Source organism: Neomonachus schauinslandi, chromosome 4, assembly GCF_002201575.2.
Source record: "Neomonachus schauinslandi chromosome 4, ASM220157v2, whole genome shotgun sequence".
NCBI classification, from domain to species: Eukaryota; Metazoa; Chordata; class Mammalia; order Carnivora; family Phocidae; genus Neomonachus; species Neomonachus schauinslandi.
The window spans coordinates 97671551-97695784 of record NC_058406.1 but is presented as its reverse complement, the minus strand read 5'-3'; the positions used below and the strand labels follow the sequence as shown (position 1 = coordinate 97695784).

The 24234-nt window shown below is 37.4% G+C and overlaps 1 protein-coding gene across 1 annotated transcript in view; it reads right to left on the bottom strand.

The window, feature by feature from the left end:
- Window positions 1-24234, bottom strand: part of MAN1A2 (mannosidase alpha class 1A member 2) — a 199777-nt gene that overhangs the window by 11777 nt on the left and 163766 nt on the right. Inside the window, exons 11-12 of the mRNA XM_021690033.2 lie at window positions 23251-23423; window positions 19696-19811 (exon numbers count right to left, since the gene is read on the bottom strand). Coding sequence (XP_021545708.1) covers window positions 19696-19811; window positions 23251-23423 — 289 coding nt within the window. The remainder of the gene's footprint in view (window positions 1-19695; window positions 19812-23250; window positions 23424-24234) is intronic.

The window sequence follows — 24234 nt, the reverse complement described above, 5'->3', positions numbered from 1 at the left end:
CTTGCATCTGCAACTCTGCTAAATGCTCAGTAATTCTAGTAACTTTCCAGTAACTCCATAGGATTTTCTACTTTGATGATCACATCTTCTATGAAAAAAAGGTAATTTTACTTCTTCCTTTCTAGTCTGGATCTTGTCTGACTATACTAGCTAGAACCTCCAGCTCAAGGCTAAACAGAAGTGAAGAGAACAGACAGACATCCTTGTCTTATTCCTGATCTTAGGAGGAACACATTCAGTTTTTCAGTACAAGGTTAGGTGTAGATTTTTCATTTATGCTCTTTATCAGGTTGAGAGAGTTCCTTTCTATTCCCGGTTTGCTAAGTCTTATCAGGAAGGGATGTTCGATTTTGTCAAATAATTTTTCTGTGTCTACTGAAGTGATCATATGATTTTTCTTTTTCAGTTCATTGATTTTTAAATGTTAAACCTCTGTGCCTGGGGTAAATCCACTTGGTCATGCTGTATTATCTACTAAAAAGATTTAATTTGCTAAAATCTTGTTTAGCTGCTTTATATGTATTTGTTCATGAGGGATATTAGTCTTGTTTCTAATGAGAACCCGCTGTCATGCTTATATTTGTTCATTTCTACCTAACTTGTCTTTTTCCTCTAGTTGCTTTTAAGATTTATTTTCATTACCACTAGTTTTGAGCAATGTGATTATGATGTGCCCTTGGTGAAGTATTCTTCAAGTTTCTTGTCCTTAGAATTTGTTCAGCTTCTTCGATCTGTGGGTGTAAGTTTGGAAAGATTTTGGCCCTTATTTTTTTTATCCATCCCTCCGTCCTCTCCCCTTCACAGACTCCAATTTCACATATTTTAAGCAACCTACAGTTGTGACACAGCTCACCAATACTCTGCATTTTTATAAGATTCTCTTTTTGCTCTTGTTTTCATTTTGATTTCAATTGCAGCGTCTTCAAGTTCACAAATCTTTTCCTTTGCAAGGTTTAATCTGGTATGAATCCTCTATGGTGTATTTTTCAATTCAGGCATTGCAATTTCCATTTCTAGAAGTTTGATTTGGGTTTTATTATCTCCCATGTCTCTATTTAACTTTTTGAATATATGGAATATAATCATAATAACTGCTTTAATGTCACCTGCTAATTCTAACAGTTTTATGAGTTCTGAGTCAGTTTCAGTTGATTGGTCATCCCTTCCTGTCTGTCTGCATACATGGTATCTTTGACTGGATGCCAGACATTAGGAGTTTTACCTTTTGGTTGCTAGGTAATTCTGTATTCCTACAAATCTTGAGTTTTGTTCAGGTATATAGTTAAGTTACTTGGAAACAGTATGATCCCTTCAGGTCTTGCTTTTGTGATTTATTATGCAGATCCACAGCAATAGATTATTCCTCACCACTGAGGAAGGACTATCCTGAGTACTCTACTCAGTGCCCTGTGAATTAAGAGATTTTCCAGTCCGGCTCCTGGGAACAGGCACTGTTCCTCACCTTGTGTGGTCACCATAAACTGTTCCCTTTAATCCCTCAAAGAGGATTCTTTCCCCCACTCAGGTATAGTTTCTTCCCTCCGCTGACTACTCCCAGGGGGATTCTCTTGGGTTCTCTCTCTGTGCAGCTCGCTATTCTCTCCTACTCTCTTATAAACACCAGCTATGTCTGTTTCCTTGGACTACCAACTCCAATCTCCTCCCAATCAGCAGGGAGTTGCTGCACTCGGCCTTAGGTCCCCTTCCCTGTGCTGCGGCCCAGCAGCTCTACAGAGGCAGCAAGCTGGGGCAAACCCACAGCTGCTGGTTTGTTTCCCGTCTCTCAGAGACCACATTCCTTCACTGCCTCCTCTCCAGTGCTCTGAAAACCACTGTTTCCTATATATTTTATGTTTGCTTTGGGTGGAAGGGTAAATTCTGAGCCTTGTTACTTCATCGTGGAGGAAGAGTCCAGCTCTTCCATTTTGAGATACTTTGTCAAACAATTTGCTGAACACCATGTACCTTTCATGGAATCATTTAGTCCTCTATTATTAAACCAATCCAAAAAGAACATTAGGGTTAGTCCAGCAAGAACTTGTTCTGAGGAAGCCCTTCTGGCTCTTCTTGATCACTAATTTTCTTCAAAGTATTCATACCTTCGTATCAAAGTCATATGACTTCCTAGAACTTTGTGAAAATGGACATTAAATCCATATACTTTTATTTTTCTCAATCCAACTTTTCCCTTCTTTAAAATTAGCTATCTAATTCTGTTGTTTCTCTCCATCATTCCTGAAAGAATATTAATTACAGAATTACATGTGTAGTAATATCTTGGTATGTAATTCTTTAGGATCCTTGCAATCATTTAAAATAACAAGTTACTTTTCTTCCTTTGGAGCTCTAGTACTCTCTCAGCCATATTTGTTTTCCTTTAATTACAGCCCCAGTTATAAGTTATAGGGGTTGGAGGAGGGGGGGAGTGGGAGTTAAAGTGTAGATGCTTTACATTTTATCTTACTGATTCCCTTTTTAGCATGCCATTGCTTCTCTGATTTTTTATTGTGGTTTACCACAATAAAAAAACACATAAAATTTACCATCTTATGAGATCTTGCCATTTGTGACAACATGGATGGAGCTACACACTATTATGGTAGGTGAAATAAATCAAACACATTTACCATAGGATTTCAGTCATATATGGAATCTAAAAAACAACATAAATGAATAAACAAACAGCAGAATCAGACCCATAAATACAGAGAACAAACTGCTGGTTGCCAGAGGGGCAGGGGTGGAGGGATGGGCAAAATGGGTGAAGGGGAGAGGAAGATACAGGCTTCCGGTTATGAAGTGAATAAGTCACATGGATAAAAGGTACAGAACAGGAAATATGGCCAATGCTACTGTAATAGCACTGTATGGTGACAGATGGTAGCTACACTTGTGGTGAGCAGAGCATATACAGAGTTGTTCAACCAGTATGTTGTACACGTGAAACTAATGTAACACTGTGTGTCAACTGTAGTTTAAAAAAGAAAGAAACGAAATTTACCATCTTAACTATTTTTAAGTTCACTAGTGCTATGTTCACTCAACTGTGAAACAGATTCCTGAACTCTTTCATCTTGCAAAACTGAAATTCTATACTCTTTAAAGCAACTCTTCGCCCTTCCCCCAGTGCCTGATAACCACCTTCTACTTTCTGTTCCTATCAGTTTGGTTACAGGTACTTCATATAAGTGGAATCATAATAGTACATCTTTTTGTGACTGGCTCATTTCACTGAACATAATGTTCTCAATGTTCATCCATACTGTTGCTTCCCTGATTTTGATTCTAGAAGTCTATCTCCCATTACTTCTAATGAATATTCTTTAGTCAGGCTAGTTTTCTTACTGTCTTAGAACAGTAAAAGAATGGTAGCATTTGTTTTCTCACGCTGGATCCCTTTTCATGAAATGACATTCTGCTTTACCTCACCTATTAACATGTAGCATTATCTCAAACTTTTTTTTTTTTTTAAGATTTTATTTATTTATTTGAGAGAGAATGAGAGAGAGAGCACATGAGAGGGGGGAGGGTCAGAGGGAGGAGCAGACTCCCTGCAGAGCAGGGAGCCCGATGCGGGACTCGATCCCGGGACTCCAGGATCATGACCTGAGCCGAAGGCAGTCGCTTAACCAACTGAGCCACCCAGGCACCCTCTCAAACTTTTTTCCTGACTACTCCGGCCCATGCCAAAGTTCCCTTCTTTGAATCTCTAAAATATTTATATTTGATTTAGCACTTGACTATACAGTTTGTACTTTTATTGAATTTGCCCAGGGCCAGAAATAAGAGATTTCTTAACTAGACTGCAAGCTCCTCATACAGTGTTATGTTTCATATGCTTTAATTTCCAAAGAGCACAATTCTGAAAAGAGAGCAGTTACTTAATAAATACTTATGGATTTGACTTTGTTTGCAAATCACCTTTCAGGGGTAAGTGAGCAGAGAACAGCACAGAACAGGAGACTTAATGCTACTTTTCTCATCCAGCTGGAAAAATAGTCCTTCTCTCATGGCAGGAGGTTAACTTTAGGATCCAGTTACAGACAAGATAAAAGATGAAAGATAAATGGAAGGGAATAGTGGGGCTTGGTTTTTCCAGTCTTCCCTCCTGAACTGTTTTTTCCTTGGCTAAGAATCCTTACTCCAATAATCTCATGGATTCCTCCCTCTCTCCCAAATATATTACTTGGACACTTTTGCTTACAAACTTAAAAGTCATACTACTCTTGATGCTTTACTGACAAAACCATTATCACAACTGTCTTTGAACCTACTTCAAAACCTTGTTCATCACTAGGGGATTAGCTTTAATAGTACGGAAGCTGGCTAACTGTGCTTTCATTCTCATACTGAGAATATAGGAACAGGCAGGTAACAGGGGCTATAAAAAGGAGAACCAGCATTACTGGAGGACAGGAGAGCAACATCAGTAACAATACCTGTCCTGCAACAATTCACTAGCTTTCCCTTCCTCCCCGACCCTAGTATTTTACTATAAAACCTTCAAACCTCAGAAACTCTGAAAGAATTTTACAGTGAAACCCATACATGCTCACCTCCTAGACGCTACAGTTAGCATTTTGGTATATTTCTTGATCACAGGTCTATTACCCTCTTTATGTATTACTAGTTTTCTTTATCATACTAAAATATTCCCTCTAGAAAGAACAGCTAATTAGCAAACCTAGCTAAATATCAAGAAACACTTGATCAGTAAAATTGTTTGCAAAGGGAAAACTAGAAGTCTCACCAGAATTTTTTTTTTTAAATCAGAACAAACTTTGAATAACAAACTTTAGGCAACAATATTTACTTAAATTTTGGGAGGAAGACTGTTACCACAAATTTTGGCTGCTATGGTTTCATCTATGCCATCTCTAAGAAGCAGCAAGATTAGAAAAATTTAGAATTTTATTTAATAATAGCAAATTATTTGGTAGTAACTATTTACTTGATAATAGCAAATTAGGTACTATTACTTTTAAGGGAAGAATTAAAAACTTCCTAGAAAGAAAAAATAAAGAGCAAGATACTTACGTGTAGTCAAATGGTAAACAAACATAATTCCTTTTTTCCCCAATTCCTTTCAAAAGTACAGGACTTATGCCATCAAAAAGAGAATACATACACAAAACATGGTATATCCATATAACAGGATACTACTTATCAATAGGAAAAAGTGAACTATTGATACATGCAACAACACTGATTAATCTAAAACACATTATGTGGAAGAAAATGGCAGACAAAAGTAAGTGCATACTGCATGATTCCAATTACATGAGATTCTAGGCAGGCAACCTATAGTGACCAAAAGCACCTATGTATTTGGGGGTGGGGCGGAAATCACTGCAAGACTAGGAATTAAAAGTGTTCCATAGTAATTGGGGTGGTAGTTACCCAGGCTTATCTACTTGCCCAAAGACAATAAAGTGCACATTTAAAATACTTCATTAAAGTGGATTTTTAAAATTAAAAAAAAGACTAAAGGAAAAGGATGGAAAAGGAAAATAACCCTATTATGTGTTACTGCTACATAAATACAATTTGGGTTGTAGCTCCCTCTACTGCAGCAAAAAAAAAAAAAAAATGGCAAGGATATTTCCAAGTAACACAGGCTTGAAACTGAAAAAATAAATGCTTCTATTAAATAGTGCCAGAGAAATTCACTCTGTGTATGTGTGTGTCCCTACCATCTAATATCTGGATTGCACTGTGACACTGTGGTAAGTCCTCAGAGGAATTAAAAGCCGTGCAGACCATGGTTTTGGTCCTCTAGTGTACCATTTGAGGAGACCGGACGACATAAACACAGCAGCTAAGAGCAATGATTTGCCCACCTGATCGCACGGTACACCGGCTTTCGCTCGTCAGCACAGGTAATTCTCTGACCCCTAACTCCTGCCATAAGCGGTGTACAGACTCACAGGTGTCAGAGGTCCCTCAGAGACCAGCAGCATCAGCGTCACCTGGGAACTTGTCACAAACGCAGATTCTTAGACCCCACTCAAGACGTACTAATCAGAGTCTCTGGTGATGGAACCCAGCCATCTTGTGTTTTACCAAGCTTTCCAGGTGATTCTGATACAAGCTCACACTTAAGAGCCACTGCCCTAGGTTTACCAACTTTATCTAACTTCCAACACGAGTTAGTTGGCACTGTTTCTGCTTTTCTCCTTCATGTGGGCATCTGAACCTTTGACTCTACTGAAAACAATTCACTGTCCTGACTCCCCCACTTCCCATAGCTTGCCTTGGGCCTTTTCTTCTTATTTCATTAATTCCCTCACCCATTCACTGGTAATGATCTACTAGCACAAACTGAATTCCGAGTTCAAGCCCAGAGCCTCAACCAATAAATAAAATAGGTCTCTTATTCTCTTCTCCCTCCTGCTCCCATTTTTGTAAGATCTTATAAAATTGCTGTTTTTCAGCTGTCTCTCTTGATATCAAATAATTCAATCCTTTATTCAACAAATACTTAATTCTGAAACAAGCATGTATGTTCCCACCATAGATACTGGAGATACAACAATAATTAAAATATACAAAACTCACTCTCCTCATGAAATTTATACTCTTAGGTTGGGGAAAGCCTATGGAAATTATATAGTATGTTAGAAGTTGGGTGCTATGGAGAAAAGTTAAAGGGGAAATGAAAGGGAAAAAAGGGAGCAATCTGAAATTTTATATAGGATGATCAGGAATGCCTTAAAAATACAATTAGAGGGGCACCTGGCTGGCTCAATTGGAAAAGCATGCGACTCTTGATCTCGGGGTCATGAGTTCAAGATCCACAATGGGTGTAGAGATTACTTAAATAAAAACTTAAAAAAATACAATTAGAAATGACAAAACAATATGATTAAAAACTACTTAAGACCTGAAAATGCAAAAGTCCTAGAAGAAAACAAAGAGAAAGAGCTCCTTGACATGTGTCTTGGCAATGATTTTTTGGTTATGATACCAAAAGCACAGACGACAAAGGCAAAAATAAATACATGGAACTACATCAAGCTAAAAAGCTTCTGCATAACAAAAGAAAATAAAAAATGGAAGACAACCTACTGAATCAGAGAAATATCTGCAAATCATATATATGATTAAGGGTTAACATAGAAAACATATAAATAACTCCTACAAGTCAATAACAAAAATGAAACTGTTCAATTAAAAAGTGGGCAGAGGAACTAAATAGACATTTTTCCCAAAAAGATATACAGGCACATGCAGATGGTTCATCACTAATTATCAGGGAAATGCAAATCAGAATCACAATGGTATCAACTCACACCTGTTAAAATGGCTGTCATCAAAAGACAAGAGAGCAGTGGCAGAGATGTGGAGAAGAGGGTAACACTGCGCACTGTTGGAGGGAATGCAAACTGGTGCAGCCACTGTGAAAAGCAGTATGGAGGATCCTCAAAAAATTAAAAATAGAACTGCCATATGATCCAGCAATCCTACTCTGGGTATATATCCATAGGAAATGAGACTGGGATCTTAAAGAGATATGTGCATTCCCATGTTTATTGCACCATTAGCTAAGCTTCACAATAGCCAAGATATGGAAGCAACCTAAGTGTCCACTAACATGAACGGAGAAAGAAGACACGGTGTGTACAAACACACACACAGGAACACCATTCAGCCGTGAGAAAGAAGGAAATCCTGCCATTTCCAACATGGATGGACCTTGAGGGCATTATGCTAAGTGAGATAAGTCAGAAGAGACAAAGACTGTATGATATCCATATGTGAAATCTTCAAAGGCCATACTCCTGTAGAAACAGAGAGCAGAATGGGGACTACCAAGGGCTGAGGAGTGGGGCTGGGGGGACTGCAGAGATGTTAGTCAAAGGGTACAAACTTTCAGTTTCAAGGTAAGTTCTGGGGATCTCACATATCACATTGTGATTACAGTTAACAATGCTGTATTATATATTTGAAAGCTGCTAAGAGAGCTCTTAAACGCTCTCAACAAAAAAGAAATGGTTAAGTATGTGACATGATGGAGGTGTCAGCTAACACTGCAGGTGGTAATCACACTGCAATATATAAATGTATTAAATAATCACACTGTACACCTTATTTCACAACACTGTACGTCAATTAGATCTCAATAAAGCTGAAAAACAAACTACTACTTAAGAGCGTCAGCATACAGAGGCAAACAGCCAACTCTTCCCTTATGTAACACGTATTTATTGAGTGCCTCATACACTGTGTGCTGGGTGCTAGGGAGGTGAGAGCAGTTAAAAGGAAAAGTTCCCAAAATTATGCGCTTACATTCTACTTACTGGGAGAGAGAGATTAAAAAACAAATATATGTATCAGGTGGTAACAGTGCTGAAAAAAATAGAGCAGGGCAAGGGAAGAGAATAATGGAAAGTACAGATGATATACACACACAGGGCCTATTTTTATGGGCAGGCACTCAAAAAACATAGCAATTATAAGTTAAGGAGAGTAGGAATGCAATTTCTAAGTTCCTTGACGTCAAGACTGTTCTCTATTATATTCATGGATGTATCCCCAGCAAAGGCACGTATGAGGCCCTTTAGCATCTGTTGGATGAATTATTTCATATACTACACTGTATAATTTCTATATTCTGATCACCATTTACTTAGTAGATAAGGACAAAGAGCTCAGATACACATGAAGAGGTGGAATTAAGGATCCCAGGAAATGATAGTTTGAAAGGGTGAGCAAATGCTGAAACTTTTATCCCCATTAATTTCCTAAGAACCTGTTTGACTTTTTCTCTGTGTTCTTAACCTACAGAAAATTTAAGTGATTTATTCTAAGATTGACTTTTAAAAAGCCAGATCATTCAAAGCTTACTTCACCTATCAAGTACTGTTTTGTTACTTCTCAGAATATTCTCTTGATTCTAATGTTTCCGATCAGCTAATTTTCAAAACATTTCCGCACCCCCCCCCCCGAATTTCCAGATCTTTCTATCTATGAGAAGTTTTGTGAATTTAGCTCTCTAAAATGATCATTACTCAAATGCACATGCCCCCTGACCCAGCCATCTTTCTGCTAGGAATCTAGCCAATATTTATATTCATACAAGAAGCAGAGTTATATGTAAAAGGGTTTTCACTGAAACATTGTGTATAACAGCAAAAAACTAGAACCAACTTCTATATCCAACAATAAAGTACTGATTAAACAAATGATATATTCCTCATTGATTTATGTGTCCATATGGAAAACTTTTTTAGATAAAGAGTAAAATGAAAATAGCAAGTCTCAGAACAGTAGGTATACTATGCCTCTGTAGGGGGAAAAAAGGCTATTAAAAGGATATACATTATAAATATGTATTTTTATATGTTTGGTTATACCCGGAAAACTTCTAAAAAGGATACATCAAGAACTGTTTAATAATAGTTATCTTTGGGAAGTGAGACTGGATGTGGAATAACAGAGAAACTTTTCTTTTTCATTTTTTCTGTTCCATACTAATATTTAATTCATCTTGCTATATCCACATATTATTTTTATAATTAAAAAATAAACTACATTAAAAACAACGACATTAGCCTTGATTTTTGAGGAGCTGCACAATATAGAGGAGACAGAAGTTTACACAACCAATTTTAGTATGACAAGAATTAGCTGTTAATTCTGTACAGTTCAACAAACATTTGTTGAGTGTATACTCTAACCCAAACATGAAACTAAGCACTGAAGGTATTAATGTTTCCTGTAGACTATCAGGACAAGGGAAGTATCATGAGTATACCTAAGAATGGATTAATTCTGCCTTAGTGTTGGAGAGGATTCACAGTGTTTTTGAACTAGGCCTTGAAAAAGTAATAGGATTTTGTTAGGGATAAAAAAAAAAAAAGGAATGAGCACTGCACGCAGAAGGGACAGCAAGAATAAGGACATGTAAACGAAAAGGTGTAGGCAGGTATAGATCAAATGCATGGGGAAAGTGGTCTAGCAGGAGCTGTATGCAGCACTTAATTATTCAGTATAGGAGCAAAGAATGTCAACAACGTGGAATCAAGGAGCATCTTTTCATCTGTCTTCCTCACCTGTGGGAGTATACCTTCAGGACAGTTCTACAACAGAAGTAGGACTCCTGGGGCAAAATTAAGGTGAACTTAATATTTCAATAGGCTAACTTTCCCAAAGATTCTACCACCCACATCAAACAACAAGCACTCTCACCCCATGTAAATGACTAGATCCTTACATCCTTGCCAACACCAGAATACAAATTTTTAAAATCTGAATTAAGTAGACAGTAAAACACGGCATTTGATTATCAATTTTATGTCATTTCTGAGTGGATCAAACATTTATTTTTCATGTGTTTATGGTATTTTCCATCTATATTTCCAGTGAACTGCCTTTACTTATTTTAACTTAGTATTTTTTCCTTAATTTCAGAGTTTAAGAAAGTTTACCCACTATCAAATGTTTTGCAAATATGTTTTCCCAGTGTGCCATTTTTTTTAACTTAGTGTGTTTTTTTTTTTTTTCCCTTGTAGATATTTCCCATTTTCAAGTGGCTAAAATGTTTTATCTTTTCTTCTGTGGTTTCTGGGTTTTGTGTCATGCCATCTTCACCCCCAGAGTTGGGAAAAAAGCACTTCCAATTTTTTTCATGATTTTATTTCATTTTTTATATTTAAAGCATGATCTATATTAAGATCAGTTTTGGTATCTACCAGAGATCCAGCTGAATTTCCAGGATTCTTTCCTAAAGAATAGTTTTCCTAACATCATCTATTACCTAATCTAACTTTTCCTCAATGATCTGGACTGCTTTTCTTCGAAGATGAAATTCTCACATATAAGTGGGCCTATTTCTGAACTCTTCCACTGTTCCATTTACTCTTGTATCACTACTTGTATTTATTATAGCTTTATAACAGTTTTTAAGTGGTCTTTTATATACAGATATTGCATACTATGGGATATAAAGTGGCTTATAATTTCTTTCACTGTCTGGAAGGGCTTGTCTCCTGCAGTGATTGCGTACTTTGTCAAACACAGCTGAGCTGGAACTACATTTGTCAGGACCACTTTCTCTGCATGGTTCTAAGTTAGGGCTGGCTACAAAAACCTATGCACGCACATGATTTGGAGGCTGCAGTAAAGCAGCCCCCACTCTGCTTTCAGGCGAGTGCAGCGCTGCCATGTGCCATTAGTAACATTACACACTCGCCAGTGATCGCCTGGCTCACCTTGGAGGGCGGGCCGGTGGCCAGACCTGCAGCACCTGCAGCTCCTGTTGGAGCTCCTCAGCAATTTTTCCGATTCCTAAGCCAGGCATGGATAGCCCCGTGGCAACAGGTGCCAACTTCTTCTGCAAATCAGCTGCTTATCAAAGCTGGAGGCCGTGAGAACAGATATGGGATCCTTTGTCCTTGTGAGTTCCAGTTTGTCCTTGTCCTCCTTTGCTTCACATCTAGCTTTTTTCCCTGGCTGCCAGCCCTACTGTCCTGAGACTCTCCACCTGCTACGTTGTACTTTGTGCCTGCCGGGTGTAATTCTAAATGCTTCGCTATATTCATCTCCACAACAACTCTTTCAGGTAACACTGTTATTAACTCCCTTGTTACATATGATAAAACTGAGGCAGAAAATTCAGTAACTTGTCCAAAGTCACACAGCTACTAAGGGAAAGAGTTGGGATAAAACAGGTAAATACGTACTGGTTGAGAATACATGGTTAGATGTCTGTATCATATGATTAATTGGATATATAGAGAAAAGACATTTATTAAATCTGTGAGTGACACAAAGCTAGAATAGCTAAAACATCATATGAAAAACTCCAAGAGTTCAAAATTTCAACAAATGAGAATATGTTAAACCTGACAAAATAAAGTTTAATAAGGATAAAGATAAAATGAAGTAAATTTCAGAAAAATCATTCCAAATATGAGAGAAAATAATTATCTTAGTTCATCCCCCACCCCCCAAAAAAAGACCTACAGAAAAATTTCAAGCTATATTGACAGGGTTAGCAGAAAATAGAAAACAGTATTATCTTGCATTGATGCAAGTATAATGACCACAGAAGGGACAGGTAACCCGCCCTGGTTTAACCACACCTTAAATACAGTGTTCAGTCTAGAAAACCATGCACTCAGTTCCAGAGAAGGCAAGCAGACCGCTGTCATAGAAAGAACAGCACCCAAACTTACAGTGTTTAGCCTGACAAATACAAGTATTTTCAGTGAACATTTATGCAGAAGATTGTATATTTCCAAAGGGCAAACATGGATCACTGAATGGAACTCACAGTGAAGCAGATTTTAACTGAAAATAAAAAAGATTTTTCCAATAAAAAAAGCTTTTGAACGGTGGCATGGGTTGGCCTTTTGAGGCAGCGAGCTAGCTGCCCATCAACTGACAAGATTAAGAAAAGACTTTAAGACAAAATACTCTGTGTGTTGTAAAGAGACTTTTAGCATTGGGAATGCGTGTAGGAAGAAGAAATGGACTGTGGTGGTTTTGTTGGACTGAATGACCTCTAAATTTTCTTGCAGCTCAAAAAACTTTCCTCTTGATTCTAGGCACAAAAACAGCAACTAAATGTGATGCAGGAAAATATGGTTGCAGTTTAATTTATTTAAAAGATTGTTTTTCTGATTACAAAAGTAAAAACAATGTTTATGATGTTGAAATACACATGAAGATGTTTATCTACACATTTTATTTATACATACGTATATGTGCACATAATAGCCTATTTAATATTCTATTATGAAGAGTCCGTAACTGCTATGGCTCCATAATATCCACTGTGGATGTGCCATAATTTATTTAACTGTCCAACTATTATTGAACATGTAGTAACTATTTTTATAATAGTAATAAACACCCCTGTACATAAAATTTTTTCCAGAGCTTTGATTAAGATCCTTGACATATTCTTATATAGTTTTCCAGAATTTTGCTATTATATTCAAAGTTTGAATTTTAAGAGACAGGAAGGGGGAAAAAAGTACACAAGCCAAGATTCACAGGAAGACAAACAAAACATAGTTTCTGCTATAGAGATTTTGCCAGTGAAAGCATACAAACTGTGGTGGTAAACTTGGTCTTTATGGTGTTTCTCTTTCAATAACAAACTTATTAAGAGGACTATGATTCCAACTAACCTGTGATTTCTCATAGCCATTTAATGTCTAATATATACGAACTCAGAAAAACAGATAGAAATGTATCTTCAACACGTACACTTTTCTCAATTAATCAGACCTTCAAATAAAGACGCAACAGAACCGAGCTGAGATTCGGTGAGAGCTGAATTAGACCTAGGTTAATGGATGTAGATACTGAGGTACAGATAGGTCTCTTGGAATTCTTGTAGCATAAGGGGTTTTCTATCAGCTCCTATTACACTAAAAACCAATGAAAAGACAATTCTTGGAGAAAACAAACCCATTATAAAAGAGCATATTTCTCTTTCTTGCAACCAGACAAATGTGGCACAGTGATATTATTTACCTATTTTTGCAAAACAATCCAGACTCCAAACAAAAGGCTTCAAGTTAAGCAATTCCCCCTTAGCTGAAAGCTATTCAGGCTTTTCTTTTCTTACATAATTCCTCCCCTCACCTAAAAAGCAGACTGCCTTGTATTTATTACTAATAATACACCAAAATCTTCAATTGTCTAAATCTCCTTTTAAAATACTCAGGTAGAAACATCCTATAAATTTAATCTTGAGAAAATCCCTCCGGAGCCTTCTGTCACATTCAATCTAGACTGATAACCCTCTTGATCTTCCTTTCACTTGTTCCCTACATCCCATGTCTTCTGTTTTGGCTTATACTCAGTTTTGATAGCATATATCATCCAAGGCATTAACTAATTAGAAAGTAGACTTTTGAGACCTTGCATGGCTAGAAACTTGAAATTCTAAGTTGGAATTAATTTTCTCTCATAATTTTGAATGAACCGCTCCACTGCTTCTAGCTTTCACTGTTGTTTTTGAAGAGTCTGAAGCCATCCTGATGTCAGATCATTATTCCAAGACTTTTATTCCCCCTCTCTTTGGAGGCTGTTAATCTTTCCTTTACCCCAAGGGGTCTGAATACAGCATTGTGCCTTGGTATGGGTGTTTTCATCCACTGTGCTAGAATCCTGATGGCTGCTTTCAATCTGGAAACTCATGTCCTTCCCTTCTGGGATATTTTCTTCAATTACCTTGTATTCATATTTTGTTTTTTAAATAAACTTTAAAAACTCTAAGTGTACATACATATCTAGTTTGATAAATATTTCTAAGTCAGTACGCCCATTAATATTTAAAAGCGAAGCCCCTAATAGCTGATTAGAAACTGTAGGCATGCTGGCATTTACTGGTGGCTGCACCATTGGGGGGCGGGGGAGGATGTGGTGACCATTTTGCTGAGGGAACCTCATTGTAGCAGTATCTCCAGTTTTTCTTTTTGTAGACTAATCCATTTCCTAGAAGGGAACCCTCCAACCTCCTGTCTATTTTCAGCTGTGCCTGGCATCCCTAAGTCCACAGCCTCCATCATTTGACCTCTTCTGACAAAAAAATCTCTAGTTTCATTCATGGTAGAGATGAGGCAGGGGTGAACTTGGGCTCTAGCTACTCCTTATATAAACTTATATAAAAATTCCACAGTGTTCAATCCTACCACGCACCCTGCAGTCTTGGGTCTTTCCAAGGTTCTGAAGCACTCACCAGTTTGTTTTCAATTAACTCCTCCTGCTGTAGGTACTTTAGCTTTCTGTTTTCCATCTTCTAAAAGTCTGCTGACATCTCTTGTCCGCTGTTGATTTCTTTCCATCTTTTTGGTCCTAGTTCTTTACACCTTCTTAGCCCTCTATAATCATTTTAATGGCTTTCAAGAGAGAGTGGAGGATAAATGCAGGTGTTCACTCTGCCAGGCTAACCTGGAACACCTTTGTTACATGTAGGCATCTTCAAAGGATCAGATACATGCTTTCTTTTCTCTTCATCCTTAAAAATCTTCCTGAATTTGTATTTTGAGCTCCAGATCTATATTTTCAAATGCCTCTTGGGAACATATGTCAAAAGTAACTCATTATCTTTTCTGAAAATCTATTTCTTCTTGCAACTTGGTGTCGTAATCCTTACAGTTACCCACACTGAAAACTTTAATGTTATATCTTACTGTTCCTTCTTTCCGAATCTCTCTATATCTAATAAGATACTAGCACCCGTCAGTTACACTAAAGAGTGCTTGTATCTCATCCTTAATAATTTACTGTCTGCCTCCCCAAATACGAATTCATCCTACTGTACTCATCGTGCCTTCAAGTCTGGTTTAAATGCCACCACTTCCATGAATTCTTCCTTTATGCTTTCTAGGTTAAGCAAACTCTCCTCCAGAAGACTTGCTCACTTTATTAACATTTCTCTTATGCACTTACTATATTTAACATTTTTTACAAATCTGCATGTGTTTTATTTCCTCTATTAGAATGTAAGAGTTTTAATCTATCTCTGACCTTACTGATTACATAGTTTTTATTGTGCTATCAGTATATATGCTATAGGAATAAACAAATTGGCAACTACTCAGGGAAACAAAGAAACAGAGGACACAGCATCTTATCTTCTGGAGAAAAATGTCTAGCTATAGCCATAGTCCATCTACAGTACAGCATCCCAACAATATGTAAAAGGTTAAATGACCCTCAAGTAGGTCAAGAACACAGGCTTTTACATTTAACTTCGCCACTGCCAACCTAATCAGTTGCCATCTCTGGTAGCTAAAACTTATGGATTATTGCCCCTTAATGAATTAACAATAAATCTGAACCACTTGATAGAATATGCAATCTTCAGTTAACAGTTACTCAGCTTCTGACAAAAGCCTTAATTGGTATTTGAGAAAAATCTATGAAATCATACTAATCTTCATTCTGCTATAGAGTTTTAAGCTCTGTCTTAATAGTAAGAAAAATATAAACCTACATTAGTCTTCAGAGAAATGTCTTGATTCAAATGCATTCTATATTATGCCATCAGTTTTTAAAGAATAAGTCATATTAAGAGTCTGACATCTTCTATAACATCACTGTTTGAAGATAATTGCCATTATGTACTAGGTTGAACCGTGTAAAATTGGCAGTATTCAACTCTTTCTGACTTATAAAAAGGGCATTTTTATGTGCTTCATCTAATAGTTCAGTCTTTAATAATGAGCTATCAAATTAAGTCATCTTATAATTCAGTGGTAAGAAAAAATTTTGTCTCATTTGTTAAGGTAACATGTTCTCCCAACTCACAAAGATGAGAATGACACTGAACAAAATGCTTCCTTTTTGCTTTAGCTACAAGGAAGCTCAGTGCTGAATGCAGTACTCAACTGTGATAATTTCCTTAGCCTAAATTTTGTTATAATTACCCATATGATTGTTCTTACTTGATTTTTTCACTTTTATTGATCCAAATGTATATGTGTTTTTCTGAAAGTTGAATATTATAGTTTTATATATATATAGTATTTATACATACATATATATATATGTATATATATATATATGTGTGTGTGTGTGTGTGTAACTGGTTACCTAGAATGCTGTGTTCAGAAGGATTCTTCCCGAACTCAGCAGTGAAAAGTACCAGGGTCAACTAGTGATCTGGTGATATTCCATGTATGTACTGGAAAGGGAAAGGCAGCATGGCACATGTTTGCAGCCCTATACCATGTACTAAAAGTACTCAAGGTCTATATTGATGAGGAATTTGAGAATTAATTATGAAAGCCAATTTGTAAGAGATGAGATCTGAACTGAATTTAGAAATAAGAGAGGGGAATTGATAAAAATGGTAAAGGCATTCCTGCCAGAGCCAATGAAATATGAAGTAGACAATGAAATGCAAATATATATATATTGGACTACAGATTAGCTTGATTTAAGAATAGAATCTATAGTAAAAGAAATGAGGAATGAAGCTAGAGATGAACTTTTTGAGCTGTAGCTTTTTGAGCAGGAGAGTGACGTGAAGAAAATGGTATACGAATATTGAAAATAAAGTAATTTCTTTTTAACACTAGAAGAAGCCTCCAAATTAGCATTTTACCACTACTACAGTAACAGTTCATTGAGCAAGATGCTAATAACACTGGGTGAAAGACTGCTGGAAAAAGGATATTCACCCAGTCAGGGAGTTATTACTCCACAGATCACTTATCACTTACAAAAAACAAAAAACACTCTTCACATGACCTTGTAATCAAATCTAACCTTACGATCAAACTTAAGAGTCACCAGTAATGGGCTAACCTATTATTATGTGCCTCTTTAGAGGATGCGATGAGGACACATCATCTATACGATATTCATGCCCAAAACGTTTAACCTAAGTCCGATCATGAAGAAAATGCCTTCAGCTCAGGTCATGATCCCAGGGTTATGGAGCCCCACATTGGGCTCCCTGCTAAACGGGAAGCCTGCTTCTCCCTCTCCCACTCTCCCTGCTTGTGTTCCCTCTCTTGCTGTCTCTCTCTCTCTGTCAAATAAATAAAATCTTAAAAAAAAAAAAAAGAAAAGAAAAGAAACAAATCACAAATATCTAAACTGAGGGACATTCTCCAGAGCAACTAGCCTGAATATTTATGTCAGTGTCATAAAAGACAGAGGCAAAACAGGAACACTATGCTCTAGGTTAAAGAAAACTAGAGAGACACGACAACCGAATGCAACAAATGATCCTTTGTTGGATCCAAGACTGGAGTTAAAAATAAATAAATAGTTAAAAATAAATAGTTGTGGGGCGCTTGGGTGGCTCAGTCGTTAAGCGTCTGCCTTCGGCTCGGGTCATGATCCCAGGGTCCTGGGATTGAGCCCCGCATCGGGCTCCCTGCTCAGCCGGGAGCCTGCTTCTCCCTCTCCCACTCCCTCTGCATGCTTGTGCCCCTCTCTCCCTGTGTCTCTCTCTGTCAAATAAATAAATAAAATCTTTAAAAAATAAATAAATACATAAATAAATAAATAGTTGTGAGTACATTATTAGAACAACGGAGACATCTGAAAGTGGGTTATGTATTAAACAACAGTACTGTAGGCTCGTTAACTTTCACAAATGTACTAAAAATGCACTGTGATCATGTAGGATTATTCCCCTTCCTCCCAAACTCTTGTGTTAAGTATCAGAATGCTGCTAACTCTCAAATTAGAGTGCAAACAAATAATTTTTAAAAATAAGTAAAACCATGTGTATGTGTACATGTACACAGACATATACACACAGGGGTAGAGGAGTGTGGCAAAAGTTAGCAATAGGTAAATCTAGGTGAAGGATACACAAACATTCATTGTGCTATCCTTACAATTTTCCTGGTCTAAAAAAGGCAAGAGAGATCCTACATAATTTAGGTCAAATTCCACAGTTTATGGATATGAAAACAGAAGGCAGAGAAAATTTATTTTGACAGGCTCATCCAGCTAGGGTGTAGCAAGTATATAACTCAAGCTGCTGTGGTTTTACCTTTTCACCCAGTGCTCTGTCTCACACGGTCTCAGCCTCATCACACAGGGTGAATCCCACAAGGGGTAAGGGGTGACCCGAGGCCGGGGGCTGACTACCAAGCAGATGTTCTAAACCATCAGTGGCAATAAGGGCCTGGTTTAGGGTCGGTCACAGATATGAAAGGAGGGGGCAAAATAAAGAAACAGTGTAACAGGAATCATAAAGACTTAGTGATATATTAGAAAAAAAAGAAATAACTTTATAATGTAGAAGCTGAAAAGATGGGAAAAGAAGAGTACTAGGGATAATATAAAAGAAAAACTGGAATAAGATGGCCATTTAGGATAAGAAACTTAGTTTGAGATATGTACCTTTCAATTTTAATGTCCCAAAATGTCAGCTACAAGTATACTAGAATGTAGACCGTGGGAGGCTAGGGATTTTTGTCCTTTTTCTCTACGGATATATCCATAAGTAACCTCAACAATGCCTGGAAATAAACATTTTTTTGAGCAAATGAAATGACAGTTTATGAAGCATTCAGGTAGGTAGACAGGAAATGTATGAAATTTAAGAGAGGGTATATCAAAAGATACTTACTTTGTAGGTCCTTAGGGAAGTGGACACATTTCAGGTCTCCACCTTCTTCCAGGTCAGTTTAGAGAGCTCTGCCTGGAGTTCTGAGTAAGCTCAAATAATAGCTGTCTTTTTTTTCCCACTCTTCCTTTTATGTGTATCTTTATAGGAAATCTCACAGGGAGGATGCATGACTATGATCATATACCCTCTAGTACCTTCAAAACTCCATGATTATTCTGAACTGATTTCATTAGCCAAAGCAGGAAGTTCAGGTGTGGTCCCAGGACCCGCATCACCAGTATCAGCTGGGAGTTTGTCAGAAATGCAAATTCTTAGGTTTCGCCCTAGACCTACTGAATCAGAAACTCTGCAGGTATGGCCCAGTGATGTATGTTTTCAGGGGTCTTCCAGGGGATTCTAATGCACACCACAGAGCCAAGGACAAAATGAAGGTACTAAACTCTTATTTGACAAAATATCTACCTCATAGTTAAAGTCATTCTTCTTGAGATGCAGCTAAAACTTAAGAACCAATTACATAAAAAGATACTTGTAATAAAATCTGGTGTAACATACCACATAGTCATAATTCATCATGTAGTGATCATACAGCAAAACCAGCCTACAATAAAAAATTTTTAAAGGCACCTACTTACTTTAACGTTTCAGCAAGAAAGAAGCTCTGTTGTACATCATCATGTGTAGGAGTAGAAGAATACACATCCTTCACCCCAGAAAATCCACCACTGACTCGGCAATACTTTTCAATAGCCTATGAAAGAGATCAGACAAAAGAATCAGTTCCACAGAATTTCAAGTTTCGAAGGACAAATTAAGAAACCATGGTCAAAAGTTCACAAAGATCTATATGAGAATTTGACAGGTTAAGAATAAGATTTATTGTCAAATGGAAATATTCTCACACTGGAAAAATTAACTGAGGTATCCTGTTTCCTGTGGAACTTTTCCCTCTCCAAAACTCTTTAATCTTTTTTTTTTTTTTTTTAAGATTTTATTTATTTGACAGAGAGAGAGACACAGCGAGAGAGGGAACACAAGCAGGGGGAGTGGGAGAGGGAGAAGCAGGCTTCCCGCCGAGCAGGGAGCCCGATGCGGGGCTCGATCCCAGGACTCTGGGATCATGACCCGAGCCGAAGGCAGACGCTTAACGACTGAGCCACCCAGGCGCCCCAACTCTTTAATCTTTTAAAAACATCTTACATTTTCCTCACTTAGGAAAGTCAAGTTTGGGCTATTCACATGGAATTAGAGACCTATCTAGCACAATAAAGCCTTATTAATTTTGACAAATCGGGGAGGCCAGTTTTAATTAAATTTTAAAGGCAATTTTTTTCACTTCTAAGGATAAACAATACAAAACATGCTTAAAAAAGTATTACCTAGGAGCTCTCCATAGTAATAGCAATGAGGTAATATTCACTGCAAACATACTGTATAACAGACATTAAATTACAATTTAGGTATTACAGGTGGTACCAACTGGCAGGAAGTACCCACCCCACGTACCTACTACAATAATTACAATATTATACTCTGGTTTCTCTTCAGATCACATAAATCTTTCGCCTTTTACAATAATTACAATATTAAGAGCTAACCATTATGAAGTTTTTGCTACATGCTAAAGGCTCTTCTAAAGGCTTCACATGTATTAACATTTAAATCTCTAATAACCCATGAGCTTGTCTTTTTTTTTTTAATAGATTTTATTTATTTATTTGAGAGAGAGAGAATGAGAGACAGATAGCAAGAGAGGGAAGAGGGTCAGAGGGAGAAGCAGACCCCCCGCTGAGCAGGGAGCGTGATGTGGGACTCGATCCCGGGACTCCAGGATCATGACCTGAGCTGAAGGCAGTCGCTTAACCAACTGAGCCACCCAGGCACCCCCCATGAGCTTGTCTTAATAGGCTCTACTTCAGATTGGAAAACTAAGGCAAAGAGTAATAATTTGCTCCACATTATTATTAACGACTGTGCTCTACTGCCCAGCGTGGGAGATAAATTCTTAATTTAGATCTCTTCATGTATCTCTGAACATCTCTAAATAAAACACACTGAATCAAAAGGCACCCATTCAAAACCCAAATATCCTGCTTATGCAGGTGTATCACTTCAAAAATAGCCATTCATGAGAAGTTGATCACATGTGGTTCTTTTCTTTCTCTACTCTACCCAGCCCTGAGATACTGTCAAATGAAGGTACAGTTATTTAATCATTACTGCCATGGCTCTTGTTCCTAATCTTGCCACCTTTCTTATTCTTCTGACCTTCCTCCTTTCTAATGAAAAGCTAATTAACACTGGAAGTTTTTATTTAATCAAGCTATTCATTTTTATATAGTTCCATTTTTACTATAGCTGGGTTTTAAAAGTCTTCTTACCAAAGAGTTTGGTACTTTTCTCTATCTAAATGTTTTTTTTTTAAAGATTTGAGAGAGAGAGGACAGAGGGTGTGTGCACGTGTGAGGGGAGGCGCAGAGAGAGAGGGAGAGAGAATCTTTAAGCAGACTCCCCACTGAGCATGGAGCCCAACAAAGGGCTCAATCCCAGGCCCCTGAGATCATGACCTGAGCTGAAATCAAGAGTCGGCCGTTCAACCAACTGAGATACCCAGGGCCCCTGTCTCTATATCTAAATATTTTAAACATATTTTAAATTCAAAGTTTTTAAATGCCATGTTCCGTGCAATGATCATGTGTCTCTACCACCAGAAAACTATCAGAGCAGTTTAAGGATACTGCAAAAGTAGCAAGGAGGCATGACTAATCTTTAAGCCATTTAGAGTCATTTCTTGAAGGCAAGTTTTCGTGCAAATATACTCAAGTTTGGAAGTCTGAAGATGTGAATGGAAGAGCTAAAGCTACAGAAGGCATACAAGATACCTGTCTTCCCTTCACCTTCTTCACACCCAACAGCGAGGCCCGTGATGGACAAGAAAGCAACTTTTATTTAAGATGGGAATCCTACTCTTTTGTCTCCACCCCTGCCTTTCCTCATTACAGCATACTTCTGAAACTTGAATTTAAAGTGTAATTATTTCAGTTCATGTTCTTTATACTCCGGTTGCCACTGTGAAACCTTCTTTTTACATAAATTGGTTTACATTCTGCCCTAAAACATATCTTGCATGTTCTTACCTAAGAAATTTACTAACACTATTTATCTCACCTAGAATGTCATCATTCTAACTAGGCTGCAAGCTTAAGTTAAACAATTGAAATATGAATATTCATCATAATTACTGCTATTTATCATAATTAGTATATCTCAAAGAATAAAATACTCCCTCACTCCCGGGAATATGCTATACTTTCATGAGAAGACTAATATTTTTCTTCCTCCCTAAGTACTGATAACCATGGGGTTCTCTGAGAGGCTATTTTAAGAATAAACCACTTGCCTTCTTTACTTACTAACCAGTAAAAATGTCTCATAAATAGATAAGTAAATAAACAGTCTTTCAATCTAGAAAAATTTTAACAATTCATTGATTCTTCTTATGATGGTCCACTGAGAAATTACTTGGAACACAAGCTGAAGTGAAGAGTGGGTAATCTACCCAGGCTGTGAGTCTGGGCAGTTTTAGGATTTGTTTTTTCTAGAGGTTAAGCCTTAACTGGCAAGTAAAGAAACTGTATAATCATACTGAAACCCATAATGCCTTTTAAATGACTTTTTATTATTCAAAAAGAATAATGAGTGAACACCAGTAGGAAAAGAGTTTTAATCAAGAACTAAACTGGATTCTAAGGTTTACTGCTACTGCTAAAGTAACTTAAATTAAGGGGCACCTGGGTGGCTCAGTTGGTTGAGCGTCTGACTTCAGCTCAGGTCATGATCTCAGGGTCCTGGGATAGAGCCCCGCAACAGGGACAGGCTCTGTGCTCAGTGGGGGAGTCTATGTAATCCCTCTCCCTCTGCCCCTCCCTCCCCTGCTCGTGCTCTCTCTCTCTTTTTAATAACCTCTTTCTAATCACACCAAGCACCCTAACTCTGGTCAAATCTAAATAAAATCTTAAAAAAAAGAAAGAAACTTGAAACTTAAATTGAGGAACAGAGTTTTTCCACCAGATAAATGAAAGTAGCACTACAATTACTGAACATGAGGTAACACGGATGAGGACATATGGCACTACGGGAAGGCTTGATTTAACGCTCTTGCACATAAAATGAAATACTGGCTCATTTACCAGTGCTGCTTCCCAGCCCCACTGCCTGTATCTTGGATCGTGAGTGAATCGCCACAGGTACCAATAGGTTTCAATTACTTCTGGACGGAGGATGTAATACTTTTCAGCCTGCCGGACTGCCACAGCCTCTACTGCGCCATCAAACTTGAACGATTCAGGACCCAGCTTTAATGCTGCAACGTGACAAAAGAAACAAACGAGCACAATAAGCCATTTGTGTTTGTTCGCCAGAGCTGCTTTTTCCCCTGAAAGAATGGGGTATAAGGTAAAGTTATGTTCATTTTATTTTTATTGTTGCTGTCTTGCAAAATCAGTGACTTCAAAAGATCCGCATTTGGTTTTCTTATAGTAGCCTTATAAATATTCCTATTATCCTGACATGAAATGTGTCTCATACATAATGTACATCAACATACTGCTAAATCCAACTACACTGACAAGAGTCTAGTAATCCTCTGGCAACAAATGCAAAGCTAGACATAAGCACATTACATATTCTGTTCTGTTCCAAAATAAAATGAGACAGATAACTGTACTGTGTAGAATTTTTTTTTTTTTAAGTCAGGACAATTTTAAAGTCCTTTTAACATAACACACATATGTAAGGAAACATTTTAGAGCTCGGATCTTGAATTAGATTTAGGTGTAGATTATATACTTTTCTTTTCAAGCACCCTATAATATATAAAAAGCAATATATTTTCAAACTTAAACCAGTTTTAAAGATAAACTCTTTCCTCCTATAGCCTCTGTATATATAGCAAGGAAGAGATTCAAACTGTCAATCACCAAGAATTTCATCAGTATTCCCCATTTATCAGTTTGAATAAAATAGGGCCATTACACATATATTTCAACACTACATACTATTTTTCGAATGACATGATTTCCATTCAAGGCTAGAATACAGCTCTACATCAAAGTCTTTTTAATAACCTCTTTCTAATCACACCGAGCACCCTAACTCTGGTCAGTATAAAGTCA